General features: G+C 38.7%; 2 protein-coding genes across 7 annotated transcripts in view; both read right to left on the bottom strand.

Annotated features, from left to right (window-relative positions):
* adipor2 (adiponectin receptor 2) overlaps nt 1-2,739 on the bottom strand; it is a 36,422-nt gene extending 33,683 nt beyond the window's left edge. The window contains exon 1 of the mRNA XM_039791942.1: nt 2,609-2,739. The gene's annotated coding sequence lies outside the window, so the exon portion shown is untranslated. The remainder of the gene's footprint in view (nt 1-2,608) is intronic.
* A 7,856-nt stretch (nt 2,740-10,595) lies between these two features.
* The window catches only part of wnt5b (wingless-type MMTV integration site family, member 5b), a 92,809-nt gene continuing 89,887 nt past the window's right edge, over nt 10,596-13,517 (bottom strand). For all 6 annotated transcript variants that reach the window (XM_039791937.1, XM_039791936.1, XM_039791938.1 and 3 more), the window contains 2 exons: nt 12,762-12,920; nt 10,596-12,646 (listed from right to left, as the gene is read on the bottom strand). In XM_039791937.1, coding sequence (XP_039647871.1) covers nt 12,347-12,646; nt 12,762-12,920 — 459 coding nt within the window. In that variant the 3' untranslated portion in view covers nt 10,596-12,346. The remainder of the gene's footprint in view (nt 12,647-12,761; nt 12,921-13,517) is intronic.

Here is a 13,517-nt window from a genome sequence, read left to right as displayed (position 1 = left end):
CCAGGTTATTTCCTGTATTTATTAGAAGTATTTTTGAGTGCAATCACTGCTTTGTTTTCGGAGCAAGAATTCTTATTGTTGGGGTGTGGATAAAGGCTGGACATCCTGTATTACTTCATGCTTTGGATGAACTTGATAATAATAGTTAATCCACACACACCCAGGTCTGCCTCACAAATTTACTAACATATATTTACAAAGCAACATGCATGTACAAAAGCTGTTAATGCTGTTTACGCTCAGCAGTGTTTAAAGCGTTATATGCTTATCGTGCCTACAGACAAAGTAATTAATTAGTGACAGGCTTATTTAGCTGCGAGTGTTATGTTTGTTGTACATGTTCACGTATAAGCATAACAACAAACTATTTAAAAGAAAGGTGCATTTTGTTATTTTAGTTTTGTACACTACACACACAGCCCTGTTTTGAGTTGTCAGAAGAATATGAAATTAAGAGAGGCAGCTACCCTTTCTTATGATCAATACATTTTGCACTGACAGTTCTCTACTATTCTTAGAAGCTATGTTTAGCTACTCTTCTAACTGGCACACTGTCAAAGACTGACTTCATTTTACATTGAATTCTCTTGATTTGTACTTCCAGTAAAAAACATGACGTATTTTTCAATAAATAACCCTGTTGAGCAGAGTGAGACTTGGTGCACACATCAGCTCAAGCAATGGAATTTCTGAATTCATTCTTTGTATAATTGAAAATCAATATATTCCAACAGGACATGACTGCAAATGTCCTGGTATAAAGATATAGATAAATGAACTCCAGGTGGTAAACTTACTGTGGTACTATTGTGCTTTGTATCCCTATGTGGGTTTTGATACAGAAGTACATTGACATGCATAAGTGCAACTTGAGAATAACAGCAGGGACAGGTGTGTGTATTTATATTTACAGATCACAGTTTTAAGTTTCTTGGTTCCTTCTTTTAAGTTTCCAGTGCTGTTAAGTTGCATAGGAGCAAACCTGCACTGGGAAATAATGACACTGGGAAACCACAAAGGGTCAAACTGCATAAGAAGGCACTAATTAAAAATGCAAATAGGTTTCAACACAAATACCAGCTAAGACACTGTTCTATGAAATATCCTAGGGAATGGCTGGGAGGGTTATTGTATATAAAGTTAGGCTATCAGCTACCCAGCCCATGAAATATTTATGAGATGACATCATGCTTTGTGGAAAACCAAACAATCAGAAGAACACTGAAATGGGATGGGCATACAGTACATTCAGTACAAGTACAAATAAATATTAAGTAGCAAAGAAGTGATAATTTAACACTCTATAGTCACTCGTCAAATACATTTTGACTATTGCTGCTGATATTCCAATATTGAAGAAAGCATCATATCTATATGGCAAAATAGTAAATATTGGCTGGTTAAGAATGAAAATGTTAGCTTCTTCTTCAAGCAACTGTTCAGCAAAACTCAATAACAAAAACCCTAAGGTTTACTGTATGAAATATGTGTTAAATCCCCACAGACATACATAAAGCAGACGGATTGGGTTCAGCTCAAGTCTTCAATTCAACAGGAAATTAACTTATACTGTTTTACATAGGAACATCATTTGTTTATGATGTAATTACGGCATAGTCTAAAGGGTTCTACAGAAAGCAGTATCGTCTTGATCTGAAAGGTCATGGCAATTTGTTACAAAAAACAGCCTGTTGGCTACTCGGGTTTAAATGATTTACAGCAATTTATTTCTAATTTCACAAGACATAAAAATACAACAAAGCAAGAAGCTAGATATCAAAACATGCATTTCAAAAGAACAGGAACCAAGCTGAGCCAAACCAGGACTGACAAGCGATTACATTAATCAGCATTTCCAGCAGCTAATTGCATCTTGCGGTTTATAAGATAATACAGGTTCTCTCAAATACGCTGAAGTGCGCAAACATAGCAGCAAATTGAGCCATGCTAACCAATGCTCTAAACTCCGACACAGAGTACAGAGGAGTCAACACTGGCGATCAAGCAAGACAAAGAAACCCAAAACTCCAGCCAGACTACCTTCTGTTGACAGCGACAATACGTACTTCAAACACACAAAAGGAGCGTTTTTATATGTTTGACCTTAAGCTGTTGCAAAACTGTTTCACCTTATATTTGACCATTGTCAAAGGTAAAATAAGAAGCAGGCTGCAGCCGGTTGCAGCCTATCGACGGGCTATGATGATGGTTTGTTTACACCGAGCTAGCGAGCTGGCTAGTCCGCTAACAAGAGCTGCCACATCCCAAAGAAGCTAGATAACTATTTAACAGAGCTTGTGCTTCTTTTGACAGCTTACCTCATCGACCTATCAGCCTTTACATATTCCAAATAATGCTACATGTGAGTGACAATGTTTCATAAAGAGGGAACAAAGCACTGCTTTCTTGCTGGCTAGCAGATTACGCTTCTCTCCGTTGTTTTGACAGCCAGAATTAGCTGGATAGCAAAGCCGCTAGCTGGCAGGTTGCATTCAGAGAGGCGCTAACGTTAACGCTAGGAAAGTCCTATGTGAATTGAACAGTCTGAAACAAGGTAGAACAACAATAATAACAATTAATAGTGACCAGTGTCAGTTGTAATATTCACCTGGCCCTGATGTCTGAATATGAATCCGTCATCTGGGTAACGTAACACAGTTAATGGAGTTGTAGTCGCTGCTCTGCTTCTCTATACTATTGAACGGTTACTGACTGTCGCTAGACCAAACTGGACTCAGCGACGTCGGAGGGAGGCAATCACCGCGTGACGCCACTCGCATGAGCGGCAGATAGCCAATCAGATCGCTCAACGAAAAAAAAATCCATTACTTACGATCAGGAACAGGAAAAAGCATTCTGTAGTTTTTAACGACTTTGGCAAATGCAATGATAATAAAGTGTGTACAATTAGTGGATATAGCAACATTTCAAAGCTGAAACAAATATATGTGAGAGGTTATGAAATATCATGTTCCCTGTGCCACTCTGTATTCATATCAATGGTGTTTTATGTATTAATATAAATGGTGTTTTAGTTGCATGGCCAGCAGTCTTTCAGTTAGAAACTTGTTTGGCAAGTAACTGCCACATGGAAATTGAGCAACTTTCAACAATGTTTGGTCAGCTACCAGCCTAGAATATATAATACCAATTAAACATCACATATACAGTAGGCCTACAGTATACAGTAGCCTACACATTTAGGCTGCAATTCTTAAGTTTAGCCTTTAAAATGTCATGGAAAAACAGAAGAACAACTACTGTCATTTCAGAAGCTGAAATTAGCAAATATTTGGTATTGGATACATAACTTCAACAATTAATGGATTATCAAAATTGTTGACAATTTTCAGTCGATAGACAAATTTAATTGTTCCAGCATTGGTATACATTTAACTAATGTAATGTCTTCTAAAACAATAAGTTATTCTGTAGCTGTAATAATTATATGTTTCATAGTAGTTCATTAGTAATTCTTGCAGACAGGTCAAGAATCCTCACCATGTGATGAGCAGCTATACAGTATAAATAAAACCTGTGCAGGTGGTATGACACTTGAACTCCACCACCATATCTGAGATGGGAGTATGCAGTGTGATAAAAATGGCCTCATACTGAGAATCACACCAACATTGGATCACCTGTTCTCTGCCCTCTCTGCTCCCCAGCACATATCCATGGGTGTACTATGCCAGAACACACACACACACACACACACACACACACACACACACACACCCCTGCTACAATTATGGTTAACTCTGATTGCATAATTGTGCAGATGGATTTATTGTAGTGTAAGGCTGTGGCAGTTGGGTGTGTTGCTTTGCTCTCTGTACAGTTCAGTGCAGTTTCACTGGTCTGGTTTAACAGGTCTCACCAGTACAACAAGTTTACCAACTTTTTCAACAGATATTTCTTTGTTTTCAGGGGAGGAGAGGTCTCAGAAATACGATTTGGAAGAGGTGATTCGGAAAATGTTGAAAACCTTGCTGCCATTGCTGTGCTTATGCAGACAGTTGTATCTCTCTGGTGAGACAGTGTGTGACGTTACATCAGCACTTTGACCTGATTATTGTTGTGTTCTTCTGGGGCAATAAGTTTCCTTTGAACTAAGATGACTATGTAGTTTATAGAGATGAATCTGAAAACAAGTTTACAATATACAGTAATATAAAGATATTGTTAGATAAGTATAAGTTAGAATAAAACTGGGTGTGACTGCCCTACTCATCCAACACATTTACAGTACAGAGCAAAGAGGTTTACAGTATTTTTTGGATTCCTGACAGCATTTCACATAACTTTAAAAAGGATGTTTACATAACTCATTATTTATTCAACGCATGGTTTTATTGACTACAGCTTATCGGTTGAACTGGCTGGCTGGCATAGAGTTTGTTGACAAAGTCCACACTCAAGGCTGAAATCATTGATTTTCTTACAATATAACCGATGTGTTTTTAGAGCTCTGTGCCAAGGACTCAGTATACACAGGCATACAATGTCTAGTACTGATGGTGTGGTTCAACAGATGTTTCTCTGAAATCACAGAATAAAGTGCCTCTAAATACGGAATGGATGGCTGCTTTAAAATTTAAAATTGTCAGTTATCATTCCTTCTCCTGGGAACAGCAGCTCATACAGAATGACGAATGGTTGGTCAGATATTGGAAAAGGATAAATATCTCAGCATCTTGGTCACTGTTGTCATTGTGTCTCTGAATTAAAAAATGTCATTACATTGCATCATTGGTTTATCTAACACATTTTCTGTTTTATCTATTGCTTTTAAAGTGTACAGTTTAAGAATTGTGACTCCTCTGGCTCATTCCGTGTTATGGCAATTACAAATGCTCAAATACATATTTGTTTTTTTTTCATCAGCTTTTCTTGGCAGATTATTTGATATGCTTTTAAACATATGGAACTGTTAGCTAGTAACAGGTGACCTCCATAGCCCCACAGTGAACAGCATGCATTGCAATTGGCAGGGTATTGCAGTTTGTTTGCATAACCTTGATTTCTGATTGCACCATGTTCACACAGCTAATCTAGCATTTAAAATGGTTCTTTGTTGCTCTGTCTGTGTGTATGTAGGAACACATGTGCAAGCCCTTCCTGGGGTAAGGTGGCCATTAAGTTAAGAAGCTTCTGTACCAACCGGAGCAACAAAACAGACTTGGCTGCTCTATAAACATGGAGATTATTTAGACTTGGTTTGACTTGGTTAAAGAAATGTTAAAGCTTCAATCAACACGGTTCAGTGTGTCTACAATGTGTATACAATATGCTTGTTGCTTACTGCTACCTTGTACAGTGCACACAATATCCTATGCCTAGTTCAAAAACATAAAGGACTAAAAAAGACATTTATCAGCATTTACAAGTGATTAAAAGTACATATGTTCTGTTAACTGCATGTCTACAGTAAAACATTTAAATATTTTAAAAATACAAAAGTGTGAATAACAATAAATAATATGTTTACAGGTCACTTAATTATTCTCTAACTCATTATACAGAATTTCCTTCAAATTATACTTTCCAGTGGCCGGGTTAGCTCAGTTGGTAAAGCAGGCGCACATATATAGAGGTGTATGCCTGGACGCAGAAGGTCCAGGCTTCGATTCCAATCTGTGACGATTTCCTGCATGTCTTCCCCCTCTCTCTCCCCTTTCATATCTAGCTGTTCTTTCTGTAAAAGGCTGAAATGCACAAAAATATATAAAAATAAAAAAATTACACTTTCTATTAGATGGCAGTGGGGTGTGTTAAAGAGACTGTGTGTGTTGCTGGGATGCTGGCATCCTCTCAACTTCGACAAGTCACAACACCTGTGTATTTCTTTTTAAATAATGCAAATCAAAAGTATTTATTCACTTAATTATTGTCAATTAAATAAACATAAAAAAAAAAAAAAAAAAAAAATTTGGGTAAATGTAAAATTAAAATGTTAAAAAAAAATTTTTTAAAAAAAAATAAAAAAAAAAAAAAAAAAAAAAGACTGCACCACATTCTGTCTTTCACAGGTCATGGAAAGTTGCATTAGAGTTGTCACACTGAGAAGAACACATTTTAAATTATGTTGTTAATAATGCAGTCTATGCATATTCCAGCCATTAAATGGTATTTTGCTTAAAAACCAATGAAGTAAATATTTTCATTCATTGGTGTTCAGTGACGACTCCATGCATGTCAAACCCTGTCTCACCTGCTGCGTGAGATGGTTAAAAAATAATGCTAAATGTTTCATGGAGCCACGATTGACTCTTTGCATATTGTCAGTATTCATTTTTTTAAAAAAATTCATGGTCGCTGCCCTGAATTCCTCAAAGTGGTTAGATTTAAGCACCATTAATGGGTTTTATTTACAGGTGATGATGGTTTTCATTTTGCAGTTTGCATAAGCAAACTCTTTTTCCAGTGTTTATGCAAAAAAAAAACATTCAGTTTGATTAACAGCCACATACTGCATAATCTTAGAGAAATAACTGAAGCCATTAACAAGCTTTTGGTATTGACCCCTAAAAATGTCCCCTTTTTGAAAATAGGATAGTGCATGTCCCATTGGATCCTGCACCAATAGTCTGTGTTGCATCATTGGTTTGCATGTTCATCTTTTTTGTATATGTATTTGTCTGGTCTGTGGCCTGTGTTTGTATGGTGTCCACTTTACACCAATTGCAACAGAAACTGTTGCAATTGGTGTAAAAAGAAACTTGCAATTGTGATGCATATGTACAAAATTATCTGTGGTGTGTGCAGCTATGTGTGATAAATCAGAACTATATGTAGCCTGTAATCTCTCCATGTGCAAGAGAGGGGGCTGATGAACTGCACAAGAGCAAGAGTGGAGCTGATCTGAGAATTACAATTTCAACTCGCAGTACATTTACTGAATCTACAGCACACCATCCCAAAAGGTTAGATATTCTGGTTCACCGGGACTGAGCTGTCCATTCTGCTCCAGCCACAGCTTGTAGAAAGCATATGGATGAATGAGCTTACAGTACAGATAAGTGGCTGAGCATTTCTGTTTGACTTGGTCTTGGAGCTCTGGGTAAGTAAGAAGACAGAAGAAGAGAAAACTGAAAAAGGCAGAAAGAGAGCAGTTGACACAGCAACAGAATATGAATGTATGTACACTGCATGTATGTGTGTGTTAGAGAGAGAAAATGAGGTTGTGTCTTCTTGACTTCAGCTAATCCAGATCAGAGAGTTCGCCTACGGATGTCTTAACTACAGCAGCTGCTGGCTAATCCACACACACACACACACACACACACACACACACACACACACACACACACACACACACACACACACACACACACACACACACACACACACACACACACACACACACACACACACACACACACACACACACACACAGCAATACCCCATTGTACAGTTTGCCTCTGGCGATCTTGGCTTCTTTTTATCTGTGGACATTTGTCTATTTAATTTTGTTGTTTTTCCCCTGCAGGACAAATGACAAGCAGAAACCAGAGCTTCCAACTCCTCCTCTCCTGCTCCAACATATGGAAAGAACAGGTTGTAATGGAATTATTTCACATTGCTCAATGCCAAAAAAAAAAAAATGCACAGAAATGAGAAAAGATGTTAAGATAAATTGTACGAGCCAGTCTTGCAGCAATGTAGTCCAACTGTATATATATATATATATATATATATATATATATATATATATATATATACACACACATATATATATAATTGGACAGCTGGTAGTCAAACACAAAAAAAGGCCCTGCAGGTAAGAACCAGAGGGTCAGATCAGGACTCATCCTTAAACACTGTACTGATGTTCCAGGCCAATGTGCGTGCAGATGTGCAGAGACATTTTGGGGGGTTTTAAAGAGACCCGCGGCTACATGTTTCATCCCACTCTGCTGCTCATCTGAGAGCAGAGTCAAAGCTGTAGAGAGGAAGATAAGAGAAATGTTTATAAGCTGCAGGACAAGCTCCAGATCATCAAATACCTGAGGAGACAGAAGTCAAACTCCAAGGTGAGTGGTGACTGAAACAAAACAAATGTTTGTTATTAATAGGTTCCCCTTGGGGACTCTGGCTTAAATCAGTAAGAAGAAAAAAGTAAGGTTTGTCCCAGACAATGATGCCAAATGTACAAGTTTGTCTCAAGGCACACAAGTCAGCGAAATACCCTGATGTCAGAACACATCCACACTCTTCTCTCTGCATAAAACCTAGTATTATATTGGTAAGAAAAACACTCAAACATTCTCAAAAGAGCAAGAAAAGGCCTTATGAAAGAACCTGACGTTTTGTTTGTTTGTTTCAGAGTTGACGAAACTGTTTCTTTCAATTAAGGAACATTTCAAAGATAAGAGCTTTGGTGTCAAAGGCCGAATTGGAGATGATTATTCATGCATTTATTTCATCCCGTTTAGACTATTGTAATAGTCTTTTTATTTGTCTTGATAAGAAAGATCTTTGTCGCCTCCAGACTGTCCAGAATTCTGCTGCTAGGCTTTTAACCCACACTAGTAAGCGGGCACACATCACTCCGGTTTTAGCTTCACTTCATTGGTTACCAGTGAAATTTAGAATACACTTCAAGATTTTGGTTCTAACTTTTAGAGCCCTACAAGGTCAGGCGCCCCCATACATCTCTGACCTGATACAGCTGCGTACGTCCTCACGTAGTCTGAGATCAACAGGTCAGAGATTTTTAGTTGCCCCCCGTACACATTTTAAAACTAGAGGGGACCGCGTTTGCTTTCAAGCTGTGGCACCTAGGCTGTGGAACTCACTGCCTCCTTCCGTACGCTGCTTGGATTCAGTGACAAATTTTAAAACTCAGTTGAAAACTCTTCTTTTTAAAGAGGCGTTTCAATAGATCATAGGGTGATTAGGCCGGTTTTATTGTGCCCTAAGTGTCTTTTCTGATTATGTACTGCAATGTATAAATGTTGTGTATCCACCCATTTGTTGTGAAGCACTTTGTGATTTTTATCTGTGAAATGTGCTATAAAAATAAATTTTACTTACTTACTTACTTACGAGCACAATGAAATTAGCAGCATCACTGCAGCAGTTGGCTGTCAGGTGAAAAGGATCAGAGACACAACCAGATTACACTTACACTTATCAGACACACGCAGAATTAATACAACAGTCTTTGTAGGAATAATCAGCAGCAACCGTAGTACTTTTGTCTGTGTTGAGAAACACAGTCCTCTATCAGGTGAGGAGGATTACACAGACCGAGACAGAACAACAGGTCGGTCATGCTGCTCTGGTCAGTGGTCTAATCCAATTAGCGGTGAGCAGCTGAAAGTAAAAGGGATTGTTAGTTAGGTCACTGTACAGACTAGCTTAGCCATGAGTATGAGCTTGACATTCAGTGCTGAAAGTTGTTAAAAGTAGTTCAGCAAAGCTGCTGGAGCATTTTATAGAGTTATAGAGAAGAGCTGAAGTCGCACTGCTGGTGCCATAAAGTAACCACAAGAGAGTCTAAAACATATGGACAAAAAAAAAAATTGAAAAGCAAGAATGGAAAGCAGCCCAGCATCCATGGAGCAGATGAGGAGTCAAGGAAGCGTTGTGATGGAAGTTTGTCTATTTGATGGGATCAAAGGTCTCGAGGAGGCGTGAGAAAAGGAAATCAGAATGAATGGCCATAATAAATCACATCCTTAAGCGCAAAAAGACAGCGAACAAGTTTACGAACATACACATTTTACTTTTTTGTGTGAAAAACAATACATACATATGAACACAATTTGTGATGTGGTATTAAACATGAAAACATTCAGATTATCTGCTCACGTCAGTGCTGTAATACTGATATGATCGAGATTGATGGATGCATGGGTTACTTGAAAAACTGCACTCATTAATCATGAGTAATGAGCAGGTATAAGGAACTTAATTAAAAAAATCCCATAGGTTTCCAACAGTTTTCAGCAGATAGTTAAATAGTGTTAGTGTCGGGCGATAAGTTTATTCAGAGGCCTTGTCACACCAACACCCCATCAGTCTGCTGATTTGAGTGGAAAATTCGCAGTTTCCATGGCTAAAACATTTATCCCTTGCAACATTTTGTAATTTTATGCCGCAAGACGATGACATTACGATGCCATTTACCAAACTCGTAAATTGTTGATTGTAAAAGCCAATTCTGCATCATTGTCACCTCATCTACAGAGGTCTTAGTCAGAGATTAAATTCCTTAATACAAAAATACTGCACATAACATAACAAACGACTTGCTAAAAACTATAATTAGTGAAACAAAAACCATTTAGCCAGTGCTTCAGTCTAGAATGACTTACTGTAATTGTTAATTTCTTTAATTTGTGTCATTTAAGTGACTTTGTTTTCTATTAGCTGTGGATCCTTTATTTCATTTATAATTTTGGCAGTGTTGTTGTGATGGCACGAGTGTAATTCACTTTCTTGTACTGCATTACTCTGCCATTTAGCAACTTCAGCATCATTTCCCAAAACACCCTGGAAATGACAAAGACTGGTCTGTACTGGTCAAGTTGGTGAAAACAGACTTTCCGAAAGAACTGCAGCAGACGCAAGAACAGGACAAAGCCTCATTGTCGAAGACTAGTTTATCAAAAGAGTACACAATAATACTCATGTATAAAACACAGAAAAAACAAATGAAATGAAAAACAATAATAAAATATACCTTCTTTTCTGATCTACTTCTTTTTTTTTTTTTTAAAGTAGCACGTAATAAATTGCAGTCCTCTCTGTTTTTTAACGCTCACACATTCATTTTTCCACAGCATGTTCAGTCCTCTTCTGCTCACTTTGTCCTCTTCATGTTGTTATCAACTGCGTCTATTGATTGGATTACATTATACACTTAAAATAGTCTCAACCCAACCCATACAAGTTGCAAAATTCATGGTATAACAGTATTATAAAATGGTAAATTGGTGGCAAAACTGCCAAAAATCCACAGCACAGGGCTTTTTGTTGACTTAAGTTACATAACAACATGTGATGAAGAGGTCCACTCACAGTGAACGTGTCTCTTAGTGCGGGTTCATTAAGGCAGATACAGCACATTAATCTCACTAATGGAGGTCTCGCTCACTTCACTGTCAGATGAAGGACGCTGCCCGTGTGAGCTGCTTGTTTAAAGAGCCACGCGGAGATGGCCGCAACCGGCGAGCTTCATTAACCTGCGCAGACACACTTGTCAGGACAGGTGCTGGAAATCTGCTCTAACAGCCGTTGTTACACAGAGATAAATGGATAGAGTGTGTCCTTTAAGTCGTTAGTCCTTTTTGACTTGAAGATTGTTTTTATTGCATTTTTAAACAGAAATCGACAGCTGGAAATTCAGCTGAGTGGCTTGTGAAACGGTCACCTGCAAAATAATCACCCAAAGTCATTTTATTTCAACTTTTCCCACTTTTCTCTATTCCCCTCCATTCACCCCCTTTCTGTTTTGCACCTCCAATAAGTGATTCCTCTTCCGCCTGCTGCATTTCTGGTGTTCTCTGTCGGTATTGCAAGTGTGTTTGAGCAACGTCAGCACAACTCACATGCACAAAGTTCTCTTGGCAGGGTTAAAGGTCAAAAGTTCTTTGAAAGAGAGACGGTGACACAGGTCAGCGATTACATGGCTTCAAAGTCCAAAAGGACTGTACTGATTTGTGGGATTCCAGAATACGTGAACACACGTTTTATAGGTCCAAAGTGTGCCTGAGGTTTGTTCGAGTCTCTTTAAATAACAATCAGAGTTGTAGGTTTATTTATTATTTAATTATATATTTATTTGATCTCTCATATCTTTGTTATCACACCATGTGTCCACTTCTAGGGTCCGCTTATCCTTGCTGTCCTTCTGTGTTCATCCATTTTGTTTTGTCCTTCCTTTCCTTTCCATCACTCCTTCCTTCAGGGTTGTGATCAGGATATTATACAGGAAGGCAGAAAGTGATGGTGGAGGGGGGAGAAACAGGACTCTCCGTTGAAAAATAAAGTGTGGAAGAAATCCTCGCTTCCTACTTGTGTCCACCTTCCCATCCATCTGTTCTTCTTCCCAATTCCCCATCATTGTGCTGTTCACACACACAAATAAAATGGCCACGCAAGTGTTATGCAGCTTTTGCTCTTTGTGTAAAAAAGGCAGGAGATTTATAAATGGAGGAGAGAAGGAAACTGGTCAGAAAATGGAACTTCTGTGTCTTAACTTTTCCTGAACAAAACCCTGAAAATGCATCTACCCTTCACCCATCCATCATCCCGTCACCTCTTCATCTACTCTCCCTTAAGTCCCTTTCCTCCCTTTTCATCCCCTTCCAATCGTCCATCATGTGTCAGGGTACTATTTACACACAAACTGATCCACGAGCGTTGTGCAACGCTTGCACTTGACGTAGCAGCACCAGTGGAACTTGCAGTGGCAGCGCTCGTGCTTGTAGGTCTTGAACTGGTCGTATCCTCTGCCGCAGCACATGAGCTCGCAGCCGTCCATGCCCTCCGAGGTTTTGTTGCAGAGGCGGCCCAGCGTGCCCAGCGAGCCTGTGGTCTCGTTGCGGAGGCAGTAGTCAGGGCTGGTGTCGATGTAGACCAGATCATCCGGGGTCGGGGTGTTGAAGCGTTTGTCTACCAGCTCCAGCTTGCCCTGGTATAAGTGGAAAGAATTCGTTAGAGTGAGATTTAGGATTATTTTTCAGGGTAATTCTGTTTTTGTCCAGGACACTCTAGAAGGAGTGACGCATCTGCCATGAGTTCAATACCTTGCGTCCAATGCGCATGGCAGCTGCACTGTCGTACTTCTCCTTCAGGAACTCGCCAACACTTCTGAAGTCGGCCAGCTGGAGCCAACAGGTCTTCAGACTGCAGGAACCTGAGACGCCGTGACACTTACAGGCCACATTTGCAAGGTTATAGGCCGCCTGGTGGAGTGAGAGAAAAAGACAAGATGTTAAAAAGATGTGGTTGTTTGGCTGAAAAACCTGATTTTAACACTATCTTATCTATACAGAGAGAACAGTAACCTTAAACATCTGTGCTCTAGGTCAACTGTGCTTTCAGGTTTAGAAAAATACATTTTAGTGTTAGTTAAATGTTTAGCTAGCTGAATAGCAAATGGGAAATAAAATGGCACTTTTTTGCTTAGATTTTGACTTTCTTATAAATGAAATGATAATTGTAAAGTTAAAAGACTGTAGAAAAATAATAAAACAAAGAAAAAAAACTATTCTAAAAAATAAATTCTAAATGTGGTGGGGCTCATGACTGTATCCAGGCCAGTCTGAAGCTTGCTTGTTGTGCTGTGTGGACCTACTATTATATTTGCTACTACGCTGCTGCCATCTAGTGGTCAACCTGGGTAAACAATCAGAGTAATGCAGAATAAATGTGCTCAACAAACTGCTCCTGGAGAAATTAAGGTAAATTCAGATGATAGATATTCTAACACTTAAGTTTATATTGTTTTTATTAATTAAGAGCTTTGGGTCACAATTCACAATTCTTTTAAGCTACTGCTG

Source organism: Perca fluviatilis, chromosome 23, assembly GCF_010015445.1.
Source record: "Perca fluviatilis chromosome 23, GENO_Pfluv_1.0, whole genome shotgun sequence".
Lineage (NCBI taxonomy): Eukaryota > Metazoa > Chordata > Actinopteri > Perciformes > Percidae > Perca > Perca fluviatilis.
This window is presented reverse-complemented; position numbering and strand designations above follow the sequence as displayed.